Genomic DNA, 18505 nt, shown 5'->3' on the forward strand with positions numbered 1-18505 from the left:
CGCTCCTGCTCAAGTGACGCTTAGGGGGTGGCTGCAGCAGAGTGGGAGTGAGAGGAAGGCGAGGGGGAGGAGGGAGAAGCGAGGAGGAGGAGGAAGAGGGATGCCTTCGAGTTGGGCGCTTTTGCCCTTCACGGTGAAAAGAGGAGGACGTTCCGTGCACAAGTCAGGCAAATAAAAGAATCCGTCACCTTTGTATGCACTTTTAAGGGGGAGTGGGTTCCATAGGAGAAGGATTTTTTTTTGGGGGGGGGGGGGGATTTCCATAAAGAGGCAACGTGGCTGAAATATTGCTCTTTGATGAGCTTTTAAATGCTTCAGGGGTGGGTCCAATTAGCGCAATTAGTATTCAGGCAGCCTCATTACGGCGTGCGGTTTGAAAGGAGGTGGAGGTGGAGGCTCAAACGCACCTTTTTCCATTGGCGCAAATGTGATTTGAATGTCTCTTCTTGGGGCTTCTGCAGCATTTCTCCCTCCTTCGCCAGTTGACTTCAGCCTGCAGAGAGCTCTCAAGAAAGATTCCTCGTGGTTGAAACTCTGCATCAGAGTGCCACCTAAAGGCCAGAGGGGCGGTGCAGGCAGCTCAGGAGCACTGCCCGTGGTCGGAATGAATGGTGCGCCTGGGAGGAAAGAAAAAAGAAATAAAAGCACTGTATTTGGATTCATTCGTTGATTTTGGATTAATGTATGCATTTATTTTTTATAAATTTGGTTGATTTGATTTTTGTGTTCGTTTTGTTTATTTTATCAGATTTTTTTTCAATTTATTTCCAAGAATTTATTTGTAAGATCATATATTTTATTTTTGATTTTCTTGAATTATTTGCACAATATTGTACTGTGTGTATTTAATATATTTTAATTACAATTTTATGCCTGTAGTGATTATTTGGGGAATGTTTTTTTCCAAATGTATTGTTATTTTATTTCCTATTTTATTTTATTGCTAACCTTTGGTGCCAATGTAACACGGGATTCTCGTCAGGGGAAGTCATTTTAAGCTAAAAAGAAAAAAAATTCCGAGCTGTCGCTGGGAGCATATTTTCGTGTACACCCACGATTCAAGAACGTCAATTGCGGGTGCCAGTCCAAGCTCTGCTGTTCTTGTTTTTTATAACATAAAGCTTACAAAATATGCAACATGATCAAGTTTTTTTTTCTTCTTAAAGATACATCTTTTGACTGGTTCGACTTCTACTCTTTCATGATTTATAATCTGAAAGAAAAAAAAACAGTGGGTGTGCGCATATCATTAAATAACAAAGCCCTTGAATTGGCTGCCATTGCAACACACGGGACCATATGAGATCAACAATAACCGATATTTACGTACTTTAAAGATCAATGTCACCTCTGAAGGTGACAGAACCCTAAATCAATGCACACAATAAATCACGGTTGTTTCGATGGCAGGTCCTATTTCCGCCCAAATCTCCTTGACAGCGCATTGATTTCAAGGACCGCATCGTATTTGCGGGCATCTCGCCACTCATTTGAAGGCCATAAATGCATCGATATGGACAAAGCTATTAGCTTCGAGCGGGCTAAATCAACAGTCTTGCAGATCTTCATATCAGATAGCTCAGCAAATCAATAACGCCGCCGTCCACTGTGACAATAGACGTGTCATCATCGCATGACCTTCTGCAATGAAGTTGGTGTGCGGCAAACACCAAATCAGAAACCACCGACAGCGAGGCGACCTGCACTGTTTGAGCTAGATTTCTACAAAATCATTGTGAGAGTAGGAGTACGAGTCGTTTTCATAAATTTTATCCCCCAAAATGCAAGGTTCTAAGTGCACAAAAAAGGGGGAAAAAGTCATAAATGTTCCATTTTCTACTAAATTAGTGCATCCATTTTTGTTGAACATCCTAAAAACTTTTGTGAGCGTGTAGGGGCAAAAAATAGAGAGAAAAAAACAACAGAAAGTAAAATTCTGTTTTAATTTCTAATTGGTATATCAAGTTTTGTTAAACACCCTAAAATTTTTTTTGCAAGGTTTACAACTTTTTTTCCACTTTTTTTCTTTTGGCATTTTATCCAAAAACCTACCATAAAACTATCTGCACTGTTAACTCATTCAGTACCAGCCAATTCTGGACTAAGTCTGAAAAGACGTTTAAAAACGTCTTTGGGAGTGAATGATTTAATGGGAAAAGGGCCTACGCTGGGAGGACGTTAGCTCGCCGCTAGCTTCTCCATTCACGCGACTGGCACGTTTGTCTTGCAAATGAGACGATGACTCATGAATGCCATTGATGAAGTCACCGCCTCAAATTCACTCAAGTGTGCGTTTGAGGGTGGGGGGCCGAGGGCTGGGGACGGGCATTCTGCCGCCAGCTGGCATGGTGTTGTCTCAGCAGTTGGACCAACGTTGCCCCAAGTGCGCGAGGGTCCCTATTTGAATGAAGCCACTGAAGCCCTCTAAGCACAGCTGCATGCCTCATCTAAACCATGAAGCGCCCCCCCCTTCCCCACCAATGGTGGTACACACATCCCAGGGGTCTTCCTAACCCCCTTTTGCAAACGTCAACACCCAGACACAGATGTCCATCAAACATCTGTTACAGTATCCATTCCGCCCCCTTGACAATATTTCTATACTCATTTTTCGATTACATTCTATGCAACTCTCCCGAGATTGAACTCTCACATTGAACACAGCTGCACGCAAACTCCTCATTCCCCACTCGTGACAATCAATCATTTTGGTCCCGATACCCACAAAATGTCGACCAGAACGGGCGGCTCAATTCCGACATATAAATTGTGTTTGTATTAATGGTGACATATCCAAACCTGCCAATGGTGATGTGCGGTGTCCATCTCAATACAATTTTTTTTTCCGGACTTTGAAAAGCAACGACGCGGCATGTGTCAGCCTCTTGCGTGAAGTATCTTCTTTTTTTTTTTTTTCCCTAATGAGCTCTCCTGCGCTATGAATGACACGCACAAAATTCCATTGATTTGGTTAGCAAATAGCTTTTCAATGCGCAGTCAGATGCTAAATGGTTTTGAGGCGGACATTCGTGTTTATATAAATCAGCGAGGCTCCCGTGGACGTCCCAGTTGATGGTGTCACGTAATGAGTTACTTTGCATTTTGATGACCTGATACTATTATTTGGTGAATGCGTGGGTGTGTGTTTACCCATCCGTGGATTATCTCCGTCAGCCTCCCTGTCAGGTCAGCAGCTGCACGCCCGTCTGTCTGTCTGTCTGTCTGCCTTTCCGTCCATGAGTGTGTGTACCAGGTGAGTTCTGCCCGTCGAGTCTCCGGAGATCCGTTCCAAACCGTCCCTCTAAAGGGTTGAACCCATGGGTGCTGCATATGGTCCGGGGGCCTGAACGCCGGGGGACACAAATTAGAAAGGCCAAGAGACAAACAAACAAAAACTGGAATGATGCTCTGAGCACAGACCTCTGCTACCTATGTGTAAAGTGATGCAGTTCCCCTCCAGTCCGGGAGGTGGCGGTACTGCTTGTTAAAGGTGGGTTCAAAGCCATATAAAGTCCGAGATACTACACAAAAACATACGGATTGTGACTACCAGTGGACCAAAATAAAACCTGCACTTCACACTTCATCATGCAAATTATATTTTTAACCAACTACTCGATTAATCGACAGAATAATTTGTCAAAAACGTGAAGTCTCTTTCCTACACGGCTCTATCGCTTGGATTTGGTAGCTTGACCACGCCTCGTGCAAGGCGAATGTAAACAGTAAATAAATAAGTTTGACGGAACTCTTGCTATGCCGTTTTGGCGGAATCCTGCTTAACCGCGCCAACGAACGGCGAACACCACATCACGCTGCAGCTCATTCGTCGTCTCCGACTAAACCGCACGACTGACACGCAACAGGAAGTGTGTAAATTACTACGTGAATATAAGCGCGTCTTAGACAACGCCAATTCTATCTTCCATCAACGATATATTCTTTTATCATTTTTCTCATGCAATAAAACCCCGGAAGTGAGAAACACGCAAGACATACAGGATGTGAACGTTCGCTCTGCTGATCGCTCCATCAATCATGTTCATGATGTGGAATTTTTCAACCAGCCTCATTATTTTCAATCAACTGTCAAGACAGGAGATGTTTTAATCACGTTTGTGACTTGGGACGTAGGAGATGCAATGAGCGTCCGATTTGATTGGTGCGTGCACTCGGCACGCTCGCCACACAGCGCAAATTGCAACTCAGTCAACATCCGAATGACTGCTACACGCCATGTGCAAAGCCTGACGTGGATTTATGTTGCTCGCCGCCGAAGGAGACAAACTGAGAGAGAAGGGGACAAATTAAAGCAAAGGCTTGGAACAGCCACTCGGGAGACGATTTATTGACTGCGCTGTGCTTAAAGCCGAGCGTGTTGTTCTTGTTTTTCTTTCCTGTGCACCGCGCGTCCTTCACAGACTTTGTTGACGCGCAAAAAAAGAAATAAAAAAGAACGTTTAAAAGAGTCTGATTTGCACACTGATAAACGTTGATGAGTGCACAGTGCATTGGCTGTGATGGTTGATAAGAATCCCTTGGATTTTGTCTTATTTGGATGCAAATGAAGCAAAGGATTACGTCTCGGGGCTGAGACGTGGTGCGTTTGCGGGGAAAATGGAATTGGCGAGGTGACGACGACCGCGGCGAGGCTTTTAATGGGCGCTTGTTTGATTTGGGGAATTGGAAACTGGATGGTGTTTTCTTCTTCACGCTGATTCGACTACTTTAGGATTTAAGCAAACACTGTCAACGTGCATATGAGTTTGTTTTCCGTCTGACCCTTTCCACCCCCCACACACCCATCTTCCCTTTCAGGCTGTTCATTTCATGTTGAGTCGGCTAGCTTCATGCTAACAAACATTTCAAAACAATGGGCTGATGAATCGCCTCAGTCTTGTGGCGTCGTAATAACGCTGCTAGCAATATTTGAACACAGAAAATATTGCAATACTCGCAGGCATATATCCTTTATCCTCCGCAACGCACGACTGGCTGTTTTTATAGTACATAATCAAAAAAGTTATTGACATCATTAATCATATTATTTTAAGAGAATCGGCCGGCCGCAGGCAGCAAACGCAAACTGCAACGCGAAAAAAAAAGCCGTCGCCGCAGTGAAATAGCGTTTTTCCGCCCGATCCACCGTCTCCGAAACATGCGCGCTGATTTCAAATGCAAAACGTCAGCACTTAAACATGAAATCTTTTATTCAACGGCGTGACCGTGCGCGCACGTGGGCGCTTCCAAAGCGCTTGCGGTCACTTCCTGACCTGTGTGTGGTGATTACAGGCCGCCCACGTTTTCTCGTCCTCCCTAACGTGCACACACACACACATACACACCTCAGTGACACATGACAAATGAGTACAGCACCCACATAAACACAAGCGGTGCAAAAAATATTATTGTTGTTGTTGGGGAAAGGTAAAATTTGCTGCTGCGGGTCTATTTTTGTTGATGCCGTCATCCTGCATTACGTCATGATTTCACAGAGGCAAATGTACGAGGGAAACACGAAGTATGACATGTCATGTTTTTTAACAGACAATGCAAAACGGCAAAAACGAGCGGACAAATAGCATCACTCAGCGCGGCGTGACATCCCTTTGTCCATCATATATTTGAATGGTGAAGTAACACATGTAGACAGGCAGTATAAGAATATTTACAGGCATATATTCTTTATCCTCTGATACATGCTATTTACTATTTTTATGAAGTACGATAATAGATTTATGGCATTTTCGAAATCCTACAAAACTCTATCCAGAGCATCATCAACTTGCAAGGTGATAGTTTCCAGCAAAACTAACCTGAGGGGCTAAAAAAAAAAAAGTCTACGCACAAACTCTCTTGAGCAAAAGAAGTTTTAGAAAGAAGAAGAAAAAAAACAATAAATGATTAATGGTTTTTCATTAAAGGGCCACACCGGGATAATTTCGCCTGAGTGCTGAGGAATGTTTATCACCCTGAAGCCAATGTCATTAGCAGAAAAGTTCTGGTATCTTTAACACCTAAATTAATTTTGCAGTGTGCAACACAACGGATAACAAGCTGGAGACGCGGATGCGTGTCTGCCGATGGTTGTGATAGTGAAAGCTCTTCTTGACTACAATTAGCGTAGTAGCGCTACATTGCGCGAAGGCACTCGACGCCTAACATCAGAAGTAATAACGCAAGGCAAGCAAACAGACCGTGCCAATGTTCAAGACAAACTGCTGCGCTGACACCCGCCAAACAAAGAGACGCTGCACGGACCTGCCCCCCCCCCCCCTCCCAAACATCAGCGACCCTCCCTGCAGACCCTCGGGCTTCTCCAACACTCGAGTGTTGATAAGCCTCGCACAAAGCACGATGTCGGCTTAATCAAAATCAATAACGGCCCCCCCCCCCCCCCGGCAGGCGGGCGGCGTTCAAGAGCAACCGCGGCAATCACAACAACATATTAATGAGCCCAGCGAAGAGGGGGGCGGGAGGGAGAGAGAAAGGTCAAGGCTCAACAAAAGAATTCCTCCTGATAAATATTTAAGTTTGATTAACATGAGCAGCCCTAATTAAGTCACTCGTCTTTTGGCCCAAGAAAGGATGAACACCACGATGCCATCTTTCAACGTCTCGCGAGCTTGTAACACATATCTAGTTGAGTAACATTTTGGAATTGCTCCAAGTCTTGTTTCAATTCAAAAACGGTTCTGTCTTGTTATTATTAACAGATAACGGCAGGTTTGTGTTTTTTGTTGTTGTTGCAAAAAGGCATTGAAATGGCTAGAACGTGAGCATAATTATGGAACCCCTTTAAAAACAATACAAAAAGATCAATGAAAATGTGTCAATACAGGAAAATAGATGTAAAGTCAGCTTATACAAATGAACATGAATGCCTTGAGGCTTCGTGTCAAGACCGGGGCCTTGAACACGATGCACCGATGTGTGTTTTTATCGCGCAATATCTCCTGTTTGCCCTCCGGCCTTCGGTCGACAACCCGCTCTCAAGCCTGTTGTACTGTAAATAATAAATAACTCGTCTTCTGTGCCTGTGTGATTGTGTGCGAGTATACAAAGACCGCATGTTATGTGGGGCCAAACAAGCGGCTTGCATGCGTACAAGTCATTTAAATCCGCGATGTAAAGGGGTGGGGGGGGGGGGCGAGAAAACGTATTTTACAGTACTGAGGGATTAGTCGAAACTGGCCTCTCAGAGTTCACGGCTGGATGGGCTTAGGCGCGGGCGTGTAACAGGTTTGGCACGGCGTGAAAATGTCATCAAACGCTTAAAAATGTTTGTTTCCTCCCTGAGAATTAACTTGGGGGACATGCGTCTTTGTCGGACACATGCGTGGCATATGCACCGACCCGTTGAGGAACCAAAGTAACTGAATACCAGCGACGAATGGACAATTGAAAATTTAAGCCGTTTGTTTGCCGCTGTCAAACTAAACATCAAACAAAGGGAATGAAATGGTGTGCCTTTAAAATATCCTCGTAGCTTTGCCTTGATAAAGTCACTTTAGACCTCTGACAAACAAAAATGCTGTATTTATTTATTAATAAATAAATAAAACGCCCCCTGGTGGCTAACGGAAGCACGCTGGGTGCACTTGGGAGTGTACCGTGAAAGAGGGGCAGACGGTTCAAGAAAAAGAACAAATCGGAGGGAAGAGAGCAAATAGGAACGGGGTGCGAAGTTGTAAATTGTAACCTGCAGCAGAGCTTTCGGGGGGGGGGGGGGGGGGAGCCCGCTGATGAATGGAGCCATCAGGCTGGGCAGAGCCATCGGAGCAGCCTGCCATCTGCCTGCCCATTACTACAATGGAGTGTTTGACTCCTTCGCCTGCATCCGACGACACATTGCCGTGTCTCACCGAACTTACCGATATCACATCCAGTCTCTTTCAATTTGAGTGCACCGCCATCTCGACGGTGCCGGAGGATGGAAGCGAGTCGGGAGGGAACGTGCAGAGGCCGAGTGGAGGGACTCCAAAGAACAAAAATGGCACCAATAAATAAAAAATAAAATAAAATCAATGGAATGATGTGGAGACATGAAGAAGGCGCAGGCGGACGGGAAGGACGAGTTGTGCTTTTCGACGAGTGAAAAATCAGATTACAAATTTGAACTGGCGTGACTGTGGTGCCATCTTTTAACACATGCAATTCACCACCGGGACTCAATTAAAGCAGAGTTCAACTCACCCTCAGTCCACGTAGCCTTTGCGGTACTTTATGACATCCATCGCCGCGCCGCCGCCGGCCACCAGGCGCACTTCTCAAGTGGTCTCGCTCTGAATTTTAACTGCGCTTCCTCCGAAGCGGTCGCCACTCAAGGACACATGGCCAATGCTGGTCGGAACTGCGTTAATGTGTTTGGTTATAACCGCCGCAATATGGTTACATTCAAAGTAGCGCACCCCCCTCTCAAAAAAAAAAAAAAAAAAAGATCTGCAAACAATTCCAATCAATCCAGACGGGCATTGCATCTGGCCACATGACGTTAATACCTCAAACTAAAGAGGCTCGATGGCATACAATCACTTTAAGGGGACTTTAACAGAACGCCAAGTCATTGTTGAGACTTTCCAGAGAAGCTTGTGGAATTAATAACGGCGTTGAGATTGCGCAGGTGTTCATCAATCCCCCACTCTCTCTTAATTTGATTCGAGGCCATTTTGCCTCATTGCGGGTCACCGGGAGAGAAATTGGCACCTGTGGTGAACTCGGAAAGTCATTATCCAGCGACCTTTCGTAAAGCCTTCCAACACACACAGTATAATGCAAGTCAACCCTTAACCTCTGGGAGAGTCCAGAAGTCAGGCCGGCTGACTGACAGACAATCACAAGAATCTCATGCTCGCATGCGCACAGCCTTCCTCTCTTCCCCTTTCCTTTGTCCGTCACCCACGCTCACTTTTCTCCTCATGATTCGGAAATTGAGATTGTGTCCTCTCAGCTGTCACCCTGCCCGCGCATCAAATAAGGCCCCCCCCCCCCTCCCAAAAAAAAAAAGACAGAGTCTAAGAGTTCGGAAAGCAGCGAGAAGCTGTCTCTTCCATCACAACATTAGCCCGGGAGACTGAGCAGGGACATGGGAAGAAAAAGGAAAAAAAAAAAAAAACAGATTATGGAGGCGAAGAGCCGGATGGCAAACGGTTCCCCGGCGCAACCGCCTCCCGGGCTCATCTTGGCAAAAATGTCGCCGTGGCAAACACGACGCGGTCGCGCATCCATCAAAGACGCCCGCCGTAATTAGCATAAAACACGCGATACTCAGGGCGCCTGTTGAATATTAATATAGATAAGTGGGCGGGTGGGTCGGGGGTGGGGGGGTGGCTGTTGAACAACAGTTGCAACATCTTTTATTTCGCTCTGATCACACGGCGATCCGGAGAGTTACACTAATAAGACCGAGCCCGACGCAGATGTGACCGTGTTTAATGGTGTACAAGGTAGTGCATAGAATTACGACATCAAACAAGGACTGTTTGCAAAAAAAAATAATTTGTGATGGAGGAGTCCAGGTATGGCTTCTATCTTCCAACTCGGTGCTTCTGGAGGATCATCTTTGTCCTTCTAAGGCCTCAAACGGGGGTAGGTCTGGTGTGGGGGGGGGGGGGGGGGGGGAGTGTCTCTTGTGCCACGCTACTTCCACGGGAGAGATACACGACTGGGCTCGGGATCTGACTTCAGGTGCGCATTTGGGTGCCGATTTCGGTCCTCTCCTCCTTTTTTTTTTTAGCCGCTCGGTCGATCATCGGTAATCCCACACAATAAACTTGACTGCGCCACCGTTGGTATTGCCGTTCTTTCTTAACCCCCGGTCCTCAACTTGGTCTGGAGGGAAAAACAAACAAACGGCACTCAGAAGAAAAATAGACCGACACAAAGAGATTATGTCACGCTGGGGGGATGAGGGTATGCGATGATAATAAAAGTGAACGAGGATGGCTAGGGGGCGGGTGGGGAGGGACGGTTGCGCCGTGGAGAGCGTACCCAAAGGGCAGTGGATTCCGTGTTGGCGATAAATGCGACCACAAATCCCCGGCACTGGCTGTCAATAACCATTTGAACCGAGCTGCGGCGGCGGCGGCGGCTAAAGACGGCGGATGAAGGCGGGGAAATGAAGAAAGAGCCCGCCAGTGGAAAGCGCTTCAGAGAGAGAGTGATGCGGTCTGGCTCGTGGATTAAAACCAATCCAGCTCCTCTAAAACGAGTGCCCCCTTATTGTTGATCAAACCTGTCAAAGCGCCGCTTGCTACAGCCCAAGTTTAGCTTCGAATGTTTCAATGTCCGTTGGTGTAGTACACGAGCAAGTGGGGTTTGTTGTTCTGCCTCACACCTTGTTTGTCCTTTTTATTTATTTATTTTTTTTAACGATCCGGAAGAGGCAAAAGAAAAGAAAAAAATCAACACCATCGATGAGACGCGAGCCGGCTTCAAGGTGCCAATTTCCTGTGACCGATTGGGACACTCTGCTGTGTTTTCATTGCGCCAATTAGAATCGACTACCTGGATGCTAGCCACCTTGGGACAAGGTCACACAAAAACACACACAACTCTCAAAAACAAAATTGGACGCCTGGAAAATTGTTTAAAGAATTCCTGGGAGGCTTCAATTGGTCCCCCCCCCCCCCCCAACCTCTGATTGATGACGTGATCAAAACTCAAAGAGAAACAGCGATGGAGGCATCTGCTATGCGTCCTAGCAGCTTCTTCTTCACTGTCACGCTTGCGAAGCCCCGAGAACAACAAAACGCAGCTCGGGGATGCGAGACAGAGCGACGGAAAGGGTCAGGGGAAGAAATGAAGTGGACGAGAGAAAGATAGGGAGCAGGGGCCACTCATGCGGGGGGAATACGCAATGAGGGCGAGCGGCCGCGGCGATCGGGCCGGGCGATAAACTCGCCGAAAAGGGAACGCGAGGGGAACGAGACAGGCTTTATCCTGCTAGCCCTTCGGCTGCCTCCGGCTTACTGTTTGCTATCCGGACGCATTAAGTGCCGAAATGTGAACTCGGGACGCCGGGTCGAAACGTCGTCACTGACAGCGGCGATAAGAATAATTATTGGGAGACAAAAGCCTGCTGTTGTCCTATCTGACTTTAGTCGAAGAGGCCATCTTGGAAAAAGGGAGATTTGGGGGTGCATTGTTGCAGTCTTGAGTCCGGATTTAAGAGGAAGGGCGGCGAAGGGCAAAGGGATCCGAGCCGCTTTGGTTGAGAGTCGGCGTGGATCATCCAGAGGGTCAAAATGGCCGCCCTTGGACATTTGTATGCCGGTGCAGTTTTCTGCGTCGGCGCTGATAAAAGCGGCGTCAACATCCTAATCACGGTCATCGCTATCACCATCATTCTTTCTTTTTTTTCATCTTGGCTGAATCACTCCGCAATATGATTGCTTTGGAGCCTTATCGCAAAAAAAAAAGTGTCTCTTTGGTACCTAATGACTTTAAAAACAAGTCCGATAAAGCCCCCTTTGACAAGCAAGAGTGTTCCGCGATTAGCCGTCGGGGCGATAAACACGGCGCGGGATTAGCATAGCGTCGGCAGCGTTTACCAGATCGTATGACGGCACCCTGCCGAGGCTACAGGTAGCTGCCGCTAAAAACGCAGCGTCATGAATAAAACATCCTTGCAATTGACATGAGGCAGCAGACTTTCATACCTCATCCGAATTCCCGCGACGGCGCGCGAGAGCAGTTTACCTCATTTGCTGTTCAAAACAATAACATTGTAAGAAAAAAAAAAAACATAAAGAATGAAAATGTAATTTTCAGGGTGCGGGGGGGGGCTAGCGGAAATCTAGCGTCCGGAAATCAAGTTAGCGTCCACTCGGGTGGCTTCTGTGCGGGTGCGTTTCAACTTGCGTTGGCTAACTGTAACACGGTGGAAGTTTTTATGAATAACTCAAGGCAATAAGATAAGATATCCTTTATTTGTCCCAATAAAACCCTCCCGGTTGGTTCGACCCTCCGATAAGTTTGGCGCAAGTTGTGCTTTTATTTTGAAGGTCTGACGTTTACCAGGATGGAAACAAGATGTTTCCCTGAGCAGTGTGCAGAAGCCGAGCGGGACGTTTATTGCTTTTGAGTTTGCGTCGCCGAATATGCCGTGAGGTCTGTTGAGCACCTGACGCAATGATTACAGGAAGCGAATGACAGAGACACGGCGCAAGTCACGCAAAAAAAACAAAAAAAAAACAAGCGGATGTCAATCAAAGTGAAACACAACTTACATGTCGTCTGTCCGTGAGGCCGCCTGCTTATTTTTCTTCACGGACAAAAGAGGCGAGTTAACATTTTTTTGGGCTCCACCATGCAAAAGCGGCACTCTTGGAATTTCCAAATAAAAAGCTGGCACCTGTTTGGCGTTGTTGACACACTGCAGGTACATGGCTGCGATGTTGGAGCAGTGGAGGGTCTGCCCGGCGTTTTCTCGGTAGCACGCGAGGATCTGGCCCTGCAAGTCGGCGCACACCGGGTGCGTCTCGTAGCGCCTGTGAAAGAGAGAGGAAAGGGAGAAGGTGTTGTCAAGCCCGAGTGCTAAGCGTGCTACCATCACTCGCTTGCTGCACTCGGCGCGTCCCCGAGGCCTATTGCGGCGTTAGCGTCGCCGCGCCAACCGCTAGTTTCCAGATGCGAGACGTTCCGCTCGACTTTGCCGCGTCCGATGTTTAACTGCTTTTGTCTGAGGCTTCCCAAAGGCCATCGACATCCACAATGACGACATGCGCGCACGCCAGGGCTGTTACGCTCACGCCGGCGTCATCATTTTGTACACGCCGGTGCCCAGGAAAACTCCGGTCGGTCGCATTAAAACGTCCGTGAAAGACTTTCTTTTTCTGCCCCGTCAGCGTTTTGAAACCGCCGTTCCCCCCTGTGGTCACAATCAGATGTTGGAGTCGCCCCCCCCCTCACCCCCCCGGAGTGAGAAATTATCCTATTAGGCGCAAAGCTGGGAAGCGAGAAACCACGGGTCATTACCCAGAGTGCAATGCACCAGGAAACCTATGCAGATCACATGTACATTGCCACATGTTTTTTTTTTTAGGGGGGGGGGGGGGGAATTGACACCCTTTCCTTTACGTTAAATAGTTCTTCATTCTGTGACAAGGTATAGTAAACAAGAGAAATATTTGCCACCCTCCTCGTCTGGCTCCCGGCGCTCATTCATGACGCCGCCCGCAGGCGTCTATCGTGACTAGATGGGCCGCTAATTGCTTCCTGAAGCATCGGTAATCGTGCCAGGTGCACGCCGCTGATACAAAGCGCGGCGTTTATCACCGGTAATGGACTCTTGGACTATTATTTTATTTTATTTTACCCCTTTTTTTTCCCCTCGCTCTGCAATAAAGAGGTTGAGACGGTACTTAAGTTAATCTCGGTAACAAGCGCGGCACCACGCACACAATGCAATATTATCTATCATGAAAATGAACATACTTTTTTTTTTTTTTTTTTTTTTAACCCAACTACGACCACAATCCCTCCCCTCTTTCGTAGTTTTACATTCAGTGCCCTACAGCAGTTTATATCAGGACCTCCGCCGAGGCCTAATGATGAGCCTTCATGGCTGCCGTATGCATGAAAGTGGTCGTTGAGATTCACGAACTCGTCATGAGGGGGGGGAAACGATGAGAACCATCCGGGGATGTTAAAAATAAGTAGCAAACAGCTTTCTGCAGTGGCCATTTTATGGCTTGGGAATAATAAAGTCATAATATGGAAGATGCCTATCAATAATGTTGACAGACAGAACTTCTGTGAAATGTGTAAAAATCTAAGTTGGGCTTTTTATGAATTGAATGTTCAGCCTTCTGGACTATTTTTTATTTATTTTTTGTCCCATGATATAGCTTAATAATAAGTAAAAAGAGAGTGAAAGCATCAATTAGCCAAAAATGTCCCACTGATACTTTTCTCTTGTCCATTTTTCACCTTTCCGCCGCCCGCATTCTTCTACTCCCATCCGCCTGAGATTCATGGGACATTTCATAAAAAACCCCCGAGGGGGGGGGTGGCGGGGTATTGGAGACATCAAACTGGATGCGGTTTATTGGAAAAGGTGTCAATGTGAGTGTCGTCTTGTGCCATCAGTCGCACTAAAGGTAAAGACCGCTATAACCACATCCGTACACGCCGAGTCTTTCCCGCTGTGATACACTAATAGAGGGAGTCAAAGAAAGGAGGCTGGTTTCCTGGAGATACCGCACATTACAGACTCTCAGCCCTGGACCATAAATCAAAAAGCAGGGAGAGCACAGGGGCCACTCTGAGATGCTGAAGTAGCGCAAAAAAAGGGGATGAGGACATAATGTTCGGGAGGAGTGGGGGGGGGGGGGGGGATACCAAATGAAAAAAATAACAATTAAAAAAAAAACCTTGGATGAGTACACGGTACTCAAATGGCATTTAGCTCCGACGGATTACCTGCCGGATTCCCATCAAAACGTCTCCTTCCTCAAGGTGTCCCCGACATTATTAAACCCACGTCAGCACTTTGGCACGAAGGCGGAAAAAAAAATAAATAAATACGAACTCACGTGTGCTCAACGACTTATCGACGGAGCGCTGAAGACGTATTGCGATCAATGTGCACGACTTCGAGCTGATCCAGATGTTGACTGCTCTAACCTTGCAAACCTGTCGAAAATGCACGGCCACACGATTTTGCAGTAATTACTGTCGGGTTTAGTTGATAACTAGCCGCATCGGTATAAAACGCAGCTTTCCCTTCAATTTCGGTACATTTTCTACATTTACAGACAAAATCATGGCCTTTTGTCAAAAATCCGACTCAATCAAAAATACCGTATTTTCCGCGCTTCGGAGTAGAAGGTGCACCATCCATGAATGGCCTATTTTAAAACTGTTTTCATATCTAAGGCGCACCGCATTATTAGGCGCATAGAATAGAAGCTCCAATAGTGGCTGCAGTTGCATTATGCATCCACTAGATGGAGCTATGCTAAATGGAATACAATACAAAACAATATAGAATATATTTTAAAAAACTTTATGAACTTATGAACCAAATGTGCCATTTTCTACTATTTATGACGTATGTTTCAAACCAAACCAAACCCTCCTCAATGTTTTTATTTTACTTTACTTTTTCATTCCAGCGCAGCGATGCGTATTGTTGAGCTCGCACCGATTGTAATCCGAGCTTGAACTCACACACACCAATAAAAAAGATGCACACAGATCAATCAAGCAAAAAAAAAAAAAAAAAAAACTGGCCCCTTGGACAGTATGGATCACTTTGGTCCGCCGCCAGATTGAGTTCACCATCAGCACATTGTCTATTTATCATCATTTGGGCCCAGTTAGGGGTTAACAGGGTTAAGGGGAGGGTGCCGCTCGCCCCTTAAATAGCTCTCATGTTCTCTCCAGTTAAGGCAAGCGTCACGACTGCGGGGGGGGGGGGGGGGGGGGTAGATAAATATAAACGATCCAGCAAGAGAGAGAGAAAAATGACACGTGATGCTTTTTTTTTTTAAAGCGGACCCAAGTGACCCCCTGCGGTGAGTCAATCAGAGTGGATGGAGGAAAAAGGAAAAAAAAAAAAAAGACATCATAAAAGGGCAAAAGGTGTGAGAGGTCGACATGAATGAAACGTGTGAGCTTTTGGCAGCCCCGAGAAGAGCTTTTAAAGGCGTTATTGACTCGCGGCGCCTCGGCTGAATCGCCATCTCCCTCGGTTGCCATGGTGACAAAATTCGGCTCGGACCTCACCTGACAGCGAGGTGGCACACAGCGGTGTCACATCAGCTGGCATACTTCACGACTCCAAATGGACTCCCGTCATCCCGACTAATTAAATCGTAGAGTGAACATATTTTGTTTTTTTTGTTTTGCTTTTTTGCTTCATAATCAACAATTCATTGCTTCGCTCATTTCAGAGGCACGGACGGCCATTTGTCCTTTAACGTAATGGGAGCGCTGCCAAGGCTGTAAAAGCACTGGCTCAACACCTGATTAACATTTTGCAGGCTACTTTTTTGGACAAAGTGAAGCATTTTCGGCGCTGGATTTCTTCCACTTCAGTAACTCACAAAACAAGTTTATCCAGAAAAATGCTGAGTGGACATATGTTGGTTCAACTGTCAGCTTAAGACTAATTAACGTATTTTCCGCACGATAAGGCGCTTCGGTGTATCGGGCGCACCTTCAATTAAAATAGTTTTCATTTGTTGGACGCACTGCGTTATAAGGCACGTAGAACAGAAGCTACAATAGTAGCTGCGGTTGCGTTACACGTCCACTAGATGGAGCCACTTTAAAGGGAATACAATGCAGCTTTATTTATATGGCGCTTTCACAACCAACCGCTGCAGCTGGAACAAAGCGCTTTGTTCCACAGAACATTGAAAATAATTTGTCAATCAGTTATTTATTTTGGCGGTCGTGAGCACCAACTTCGCCACGAGCGAAAAAAAGTTCTCTCTTCAGATGAGGAATGAGCGTTCCTCTGGAGCCTTCCGAAGGCGCGACGGGCACTTTATATTCACCTTGAGATAAAGCGGGGACTGTGGCGACTCTTATTGTCGACAGGATTCAATTTAAAAAAGAAGAAAAGAAGGGGGGGGGATCTTTTCAAAGAAGGCAGTAAATAAACAATAGACAAGGTAACTTTTGTCGCCAAAGGCATATGCATAATCAAACACAAAGACCTAACAAAGCGGTCTGATCTGCGCACAAATGCTAACATCAAGGTAGGACGCGGCCGAGGCGCGTGTCTGGCGGAGGCTTACGAAACGCTTCCGCCGCTATTCACCAGGGAGCCGGCGGGCTTAAAGTGAGCAAAAGAAGGGCCCCTGAAAGGTGAGCGCTGACAGGAAAGCTTCGGGCCCCGTTTTCTTTCTGCCGCATTGCATAATCTCACATCTTTCACGTTGGAACATGGCTGGCAGTTTGCGCCGTCGGGACACCGAGTCCGGCGCACGTGCCGTATACGCAGCCTTCCATACGTGCCACGCGGGAAAGGTCACGCATTGAAACGCCGGACGGCGCGATAAAGCATCAGCCGAAGGGAGAAGAAGAAGAAAAAAAAAAAAAACTTGCCGCGTACGCGGCAGCATATAAATCAGCCGCAAGGGGTAAGACGGCCTCTTTTTCTGCGGCGCTTATCTGCCGTCAGGAAGCGAGTAAAAGTAAAAATGGTGTGACGGGCGGCCCTTTGTTGTTACATTATCTCTCATGTATTGCGTGTGTATATGTAACAAGTGTGAGGAGCGCAGATCGACAAGAGCGAGAGCACGTGCGTGTGTGGCTTCCTGGGGTCCCAGCTCATTTCATTGGATACTAAAACCCAATAATCTTTATAACATGGTTGATAAAATTGTTCCATGTATATATTTATATGCATACATATATATTACCGTACATATACGTATATGTACGTACATATACAGTACCTATATGTATATGTACGTACATATGCTTGATTTCCGTTCACAACCCAGAAATGTTGTACATTAGCAAATGTCGCAAAACCCGAGTGCTCCTGAAGGAATGCAACTATAACTCATCTAAATTGGGATTGTTCAGCCTGAGTAGAGGTGCAGTTTTACCCGGTCGCCGCAAAATATATGAGATGGCATTAAAAAATAAAAAATAAAAAAATAAAAAATAAAAAAAAAGTAATAAGGTTTTATTTTCTCCATCAACGCAAGCAAACGCGAGGGGAATGTACGGCCTTTGAGACTTCTGAGCACCTGCGGGAAACCTTATCGTGCAATCGTGTCACTGTATAAAGTTAAAAAAAAAAAAAAAAAAAAAAGTTCTTTCCAACAGTCGTATTGAAAGCCAGAGCATGCAATGAGGTCAGAGTGACGCTCGTCTCGTTTCAGTTGGGAGCGCTCCGACAGACTCTGGCGGCAATGGAAAATGGCAGGGAACAGCTGCAGTGCACACCTAAACAAACAACTACATACGCGCACGCGCACATTTACACACACACACACACCTTTGCTTCCCAGGAGGCCCCACCGCTCACACTTTCATTTATTTTTCAACCTCGCCGAGGAAAATGACCGCACTGCGCCTCCGGAATGAAAGCTTCCTGTTGGAGGCTGCGGGGCGGAAACTCATAACACCTTTTGAACATTGCATGAGCTGTGTTATGGATTGCCTATTGACACATGAGATGCATACGCGAGAAGGCATTTTCATTTCTCCCTTCCGTGAGATAGGCTTTATTCAATGATGTGTCCCCGGTCTTGCTGCGGGGGGGGGGATGGCACAATTGAACCTTTTTTGGCACTGGAGTCTCATCATTCGCCCGATGGGGTTAGACTTAGGCGGATTCGGGGACTTTCGAGTCGACGGCGGAGCTGTACCAAGGAACCACGTGGAAGTATCCTTGCATTGTACGAACGTCGGCGGCGCGGATGATCAAGCCGAAGATGCCTCATTACATCCAATTAACCCTCCCCTTTGATCCCGGGCGCTGCATCTCATGTTCCGCCAGACCTCGACATTTAATTAGCACACACATATGCACGCG

General features: G+C 46.5%; 1 protein-coding gene across 4 annotated transcripts in view; it reads right to left on the minus strand.

Moving 5' to 3' along the window:
• Positions 1-9416: 9416 nt before the first annotated feature.
• chchd3a (coiled-coil-helix-coiled-coil-helix domain containing 3a) overlaps positions 9417-18505 on the minus strand; it is a 28861-nt gene continuing 19772 nt past the window's right edge. For 3 of the 4 annotated variants that reach the window (XM_086103392.1, XM_086103390.1, XM_086103389.1), the window contains 3 exons: positions 12356-12491; positions 12231-12265; positions 9417-9831 (listed from right to left, as the gene is read on the minus strand). In XM_086103392.1, coding sequence (XP_085959518.1) covers positions 9822-9831; positions 12231-12265; positions 12356-12491 — 181 coding nt within the window. In that variant the 3' untranslated portion in view covers positions 9417-9821. The remainder of the gene's footprint in view (positions 9832-12230; positions 12266-12355; positions 12492-18505) is intronic. The other variant, XM_086103391.1, reaches the window with a different exon arrangement.

The sequence above is a fragment of the Hippocampus guttulatus genome, chromosome 22, assembly GCF_054856545.1.
Source record: "Hippocampus guttulatus isolate MCC_2025c chromosome 22, RoL_Hgut_1.0, whole genome shotgun sequence".
Classification (NCBI taxonomy): Eukaryota; Metazoa; Chordata; class Actinopteri; order Syngnathiformes; family Syngnathidae; genus Hippocampus; species Hippocampus guttulatus.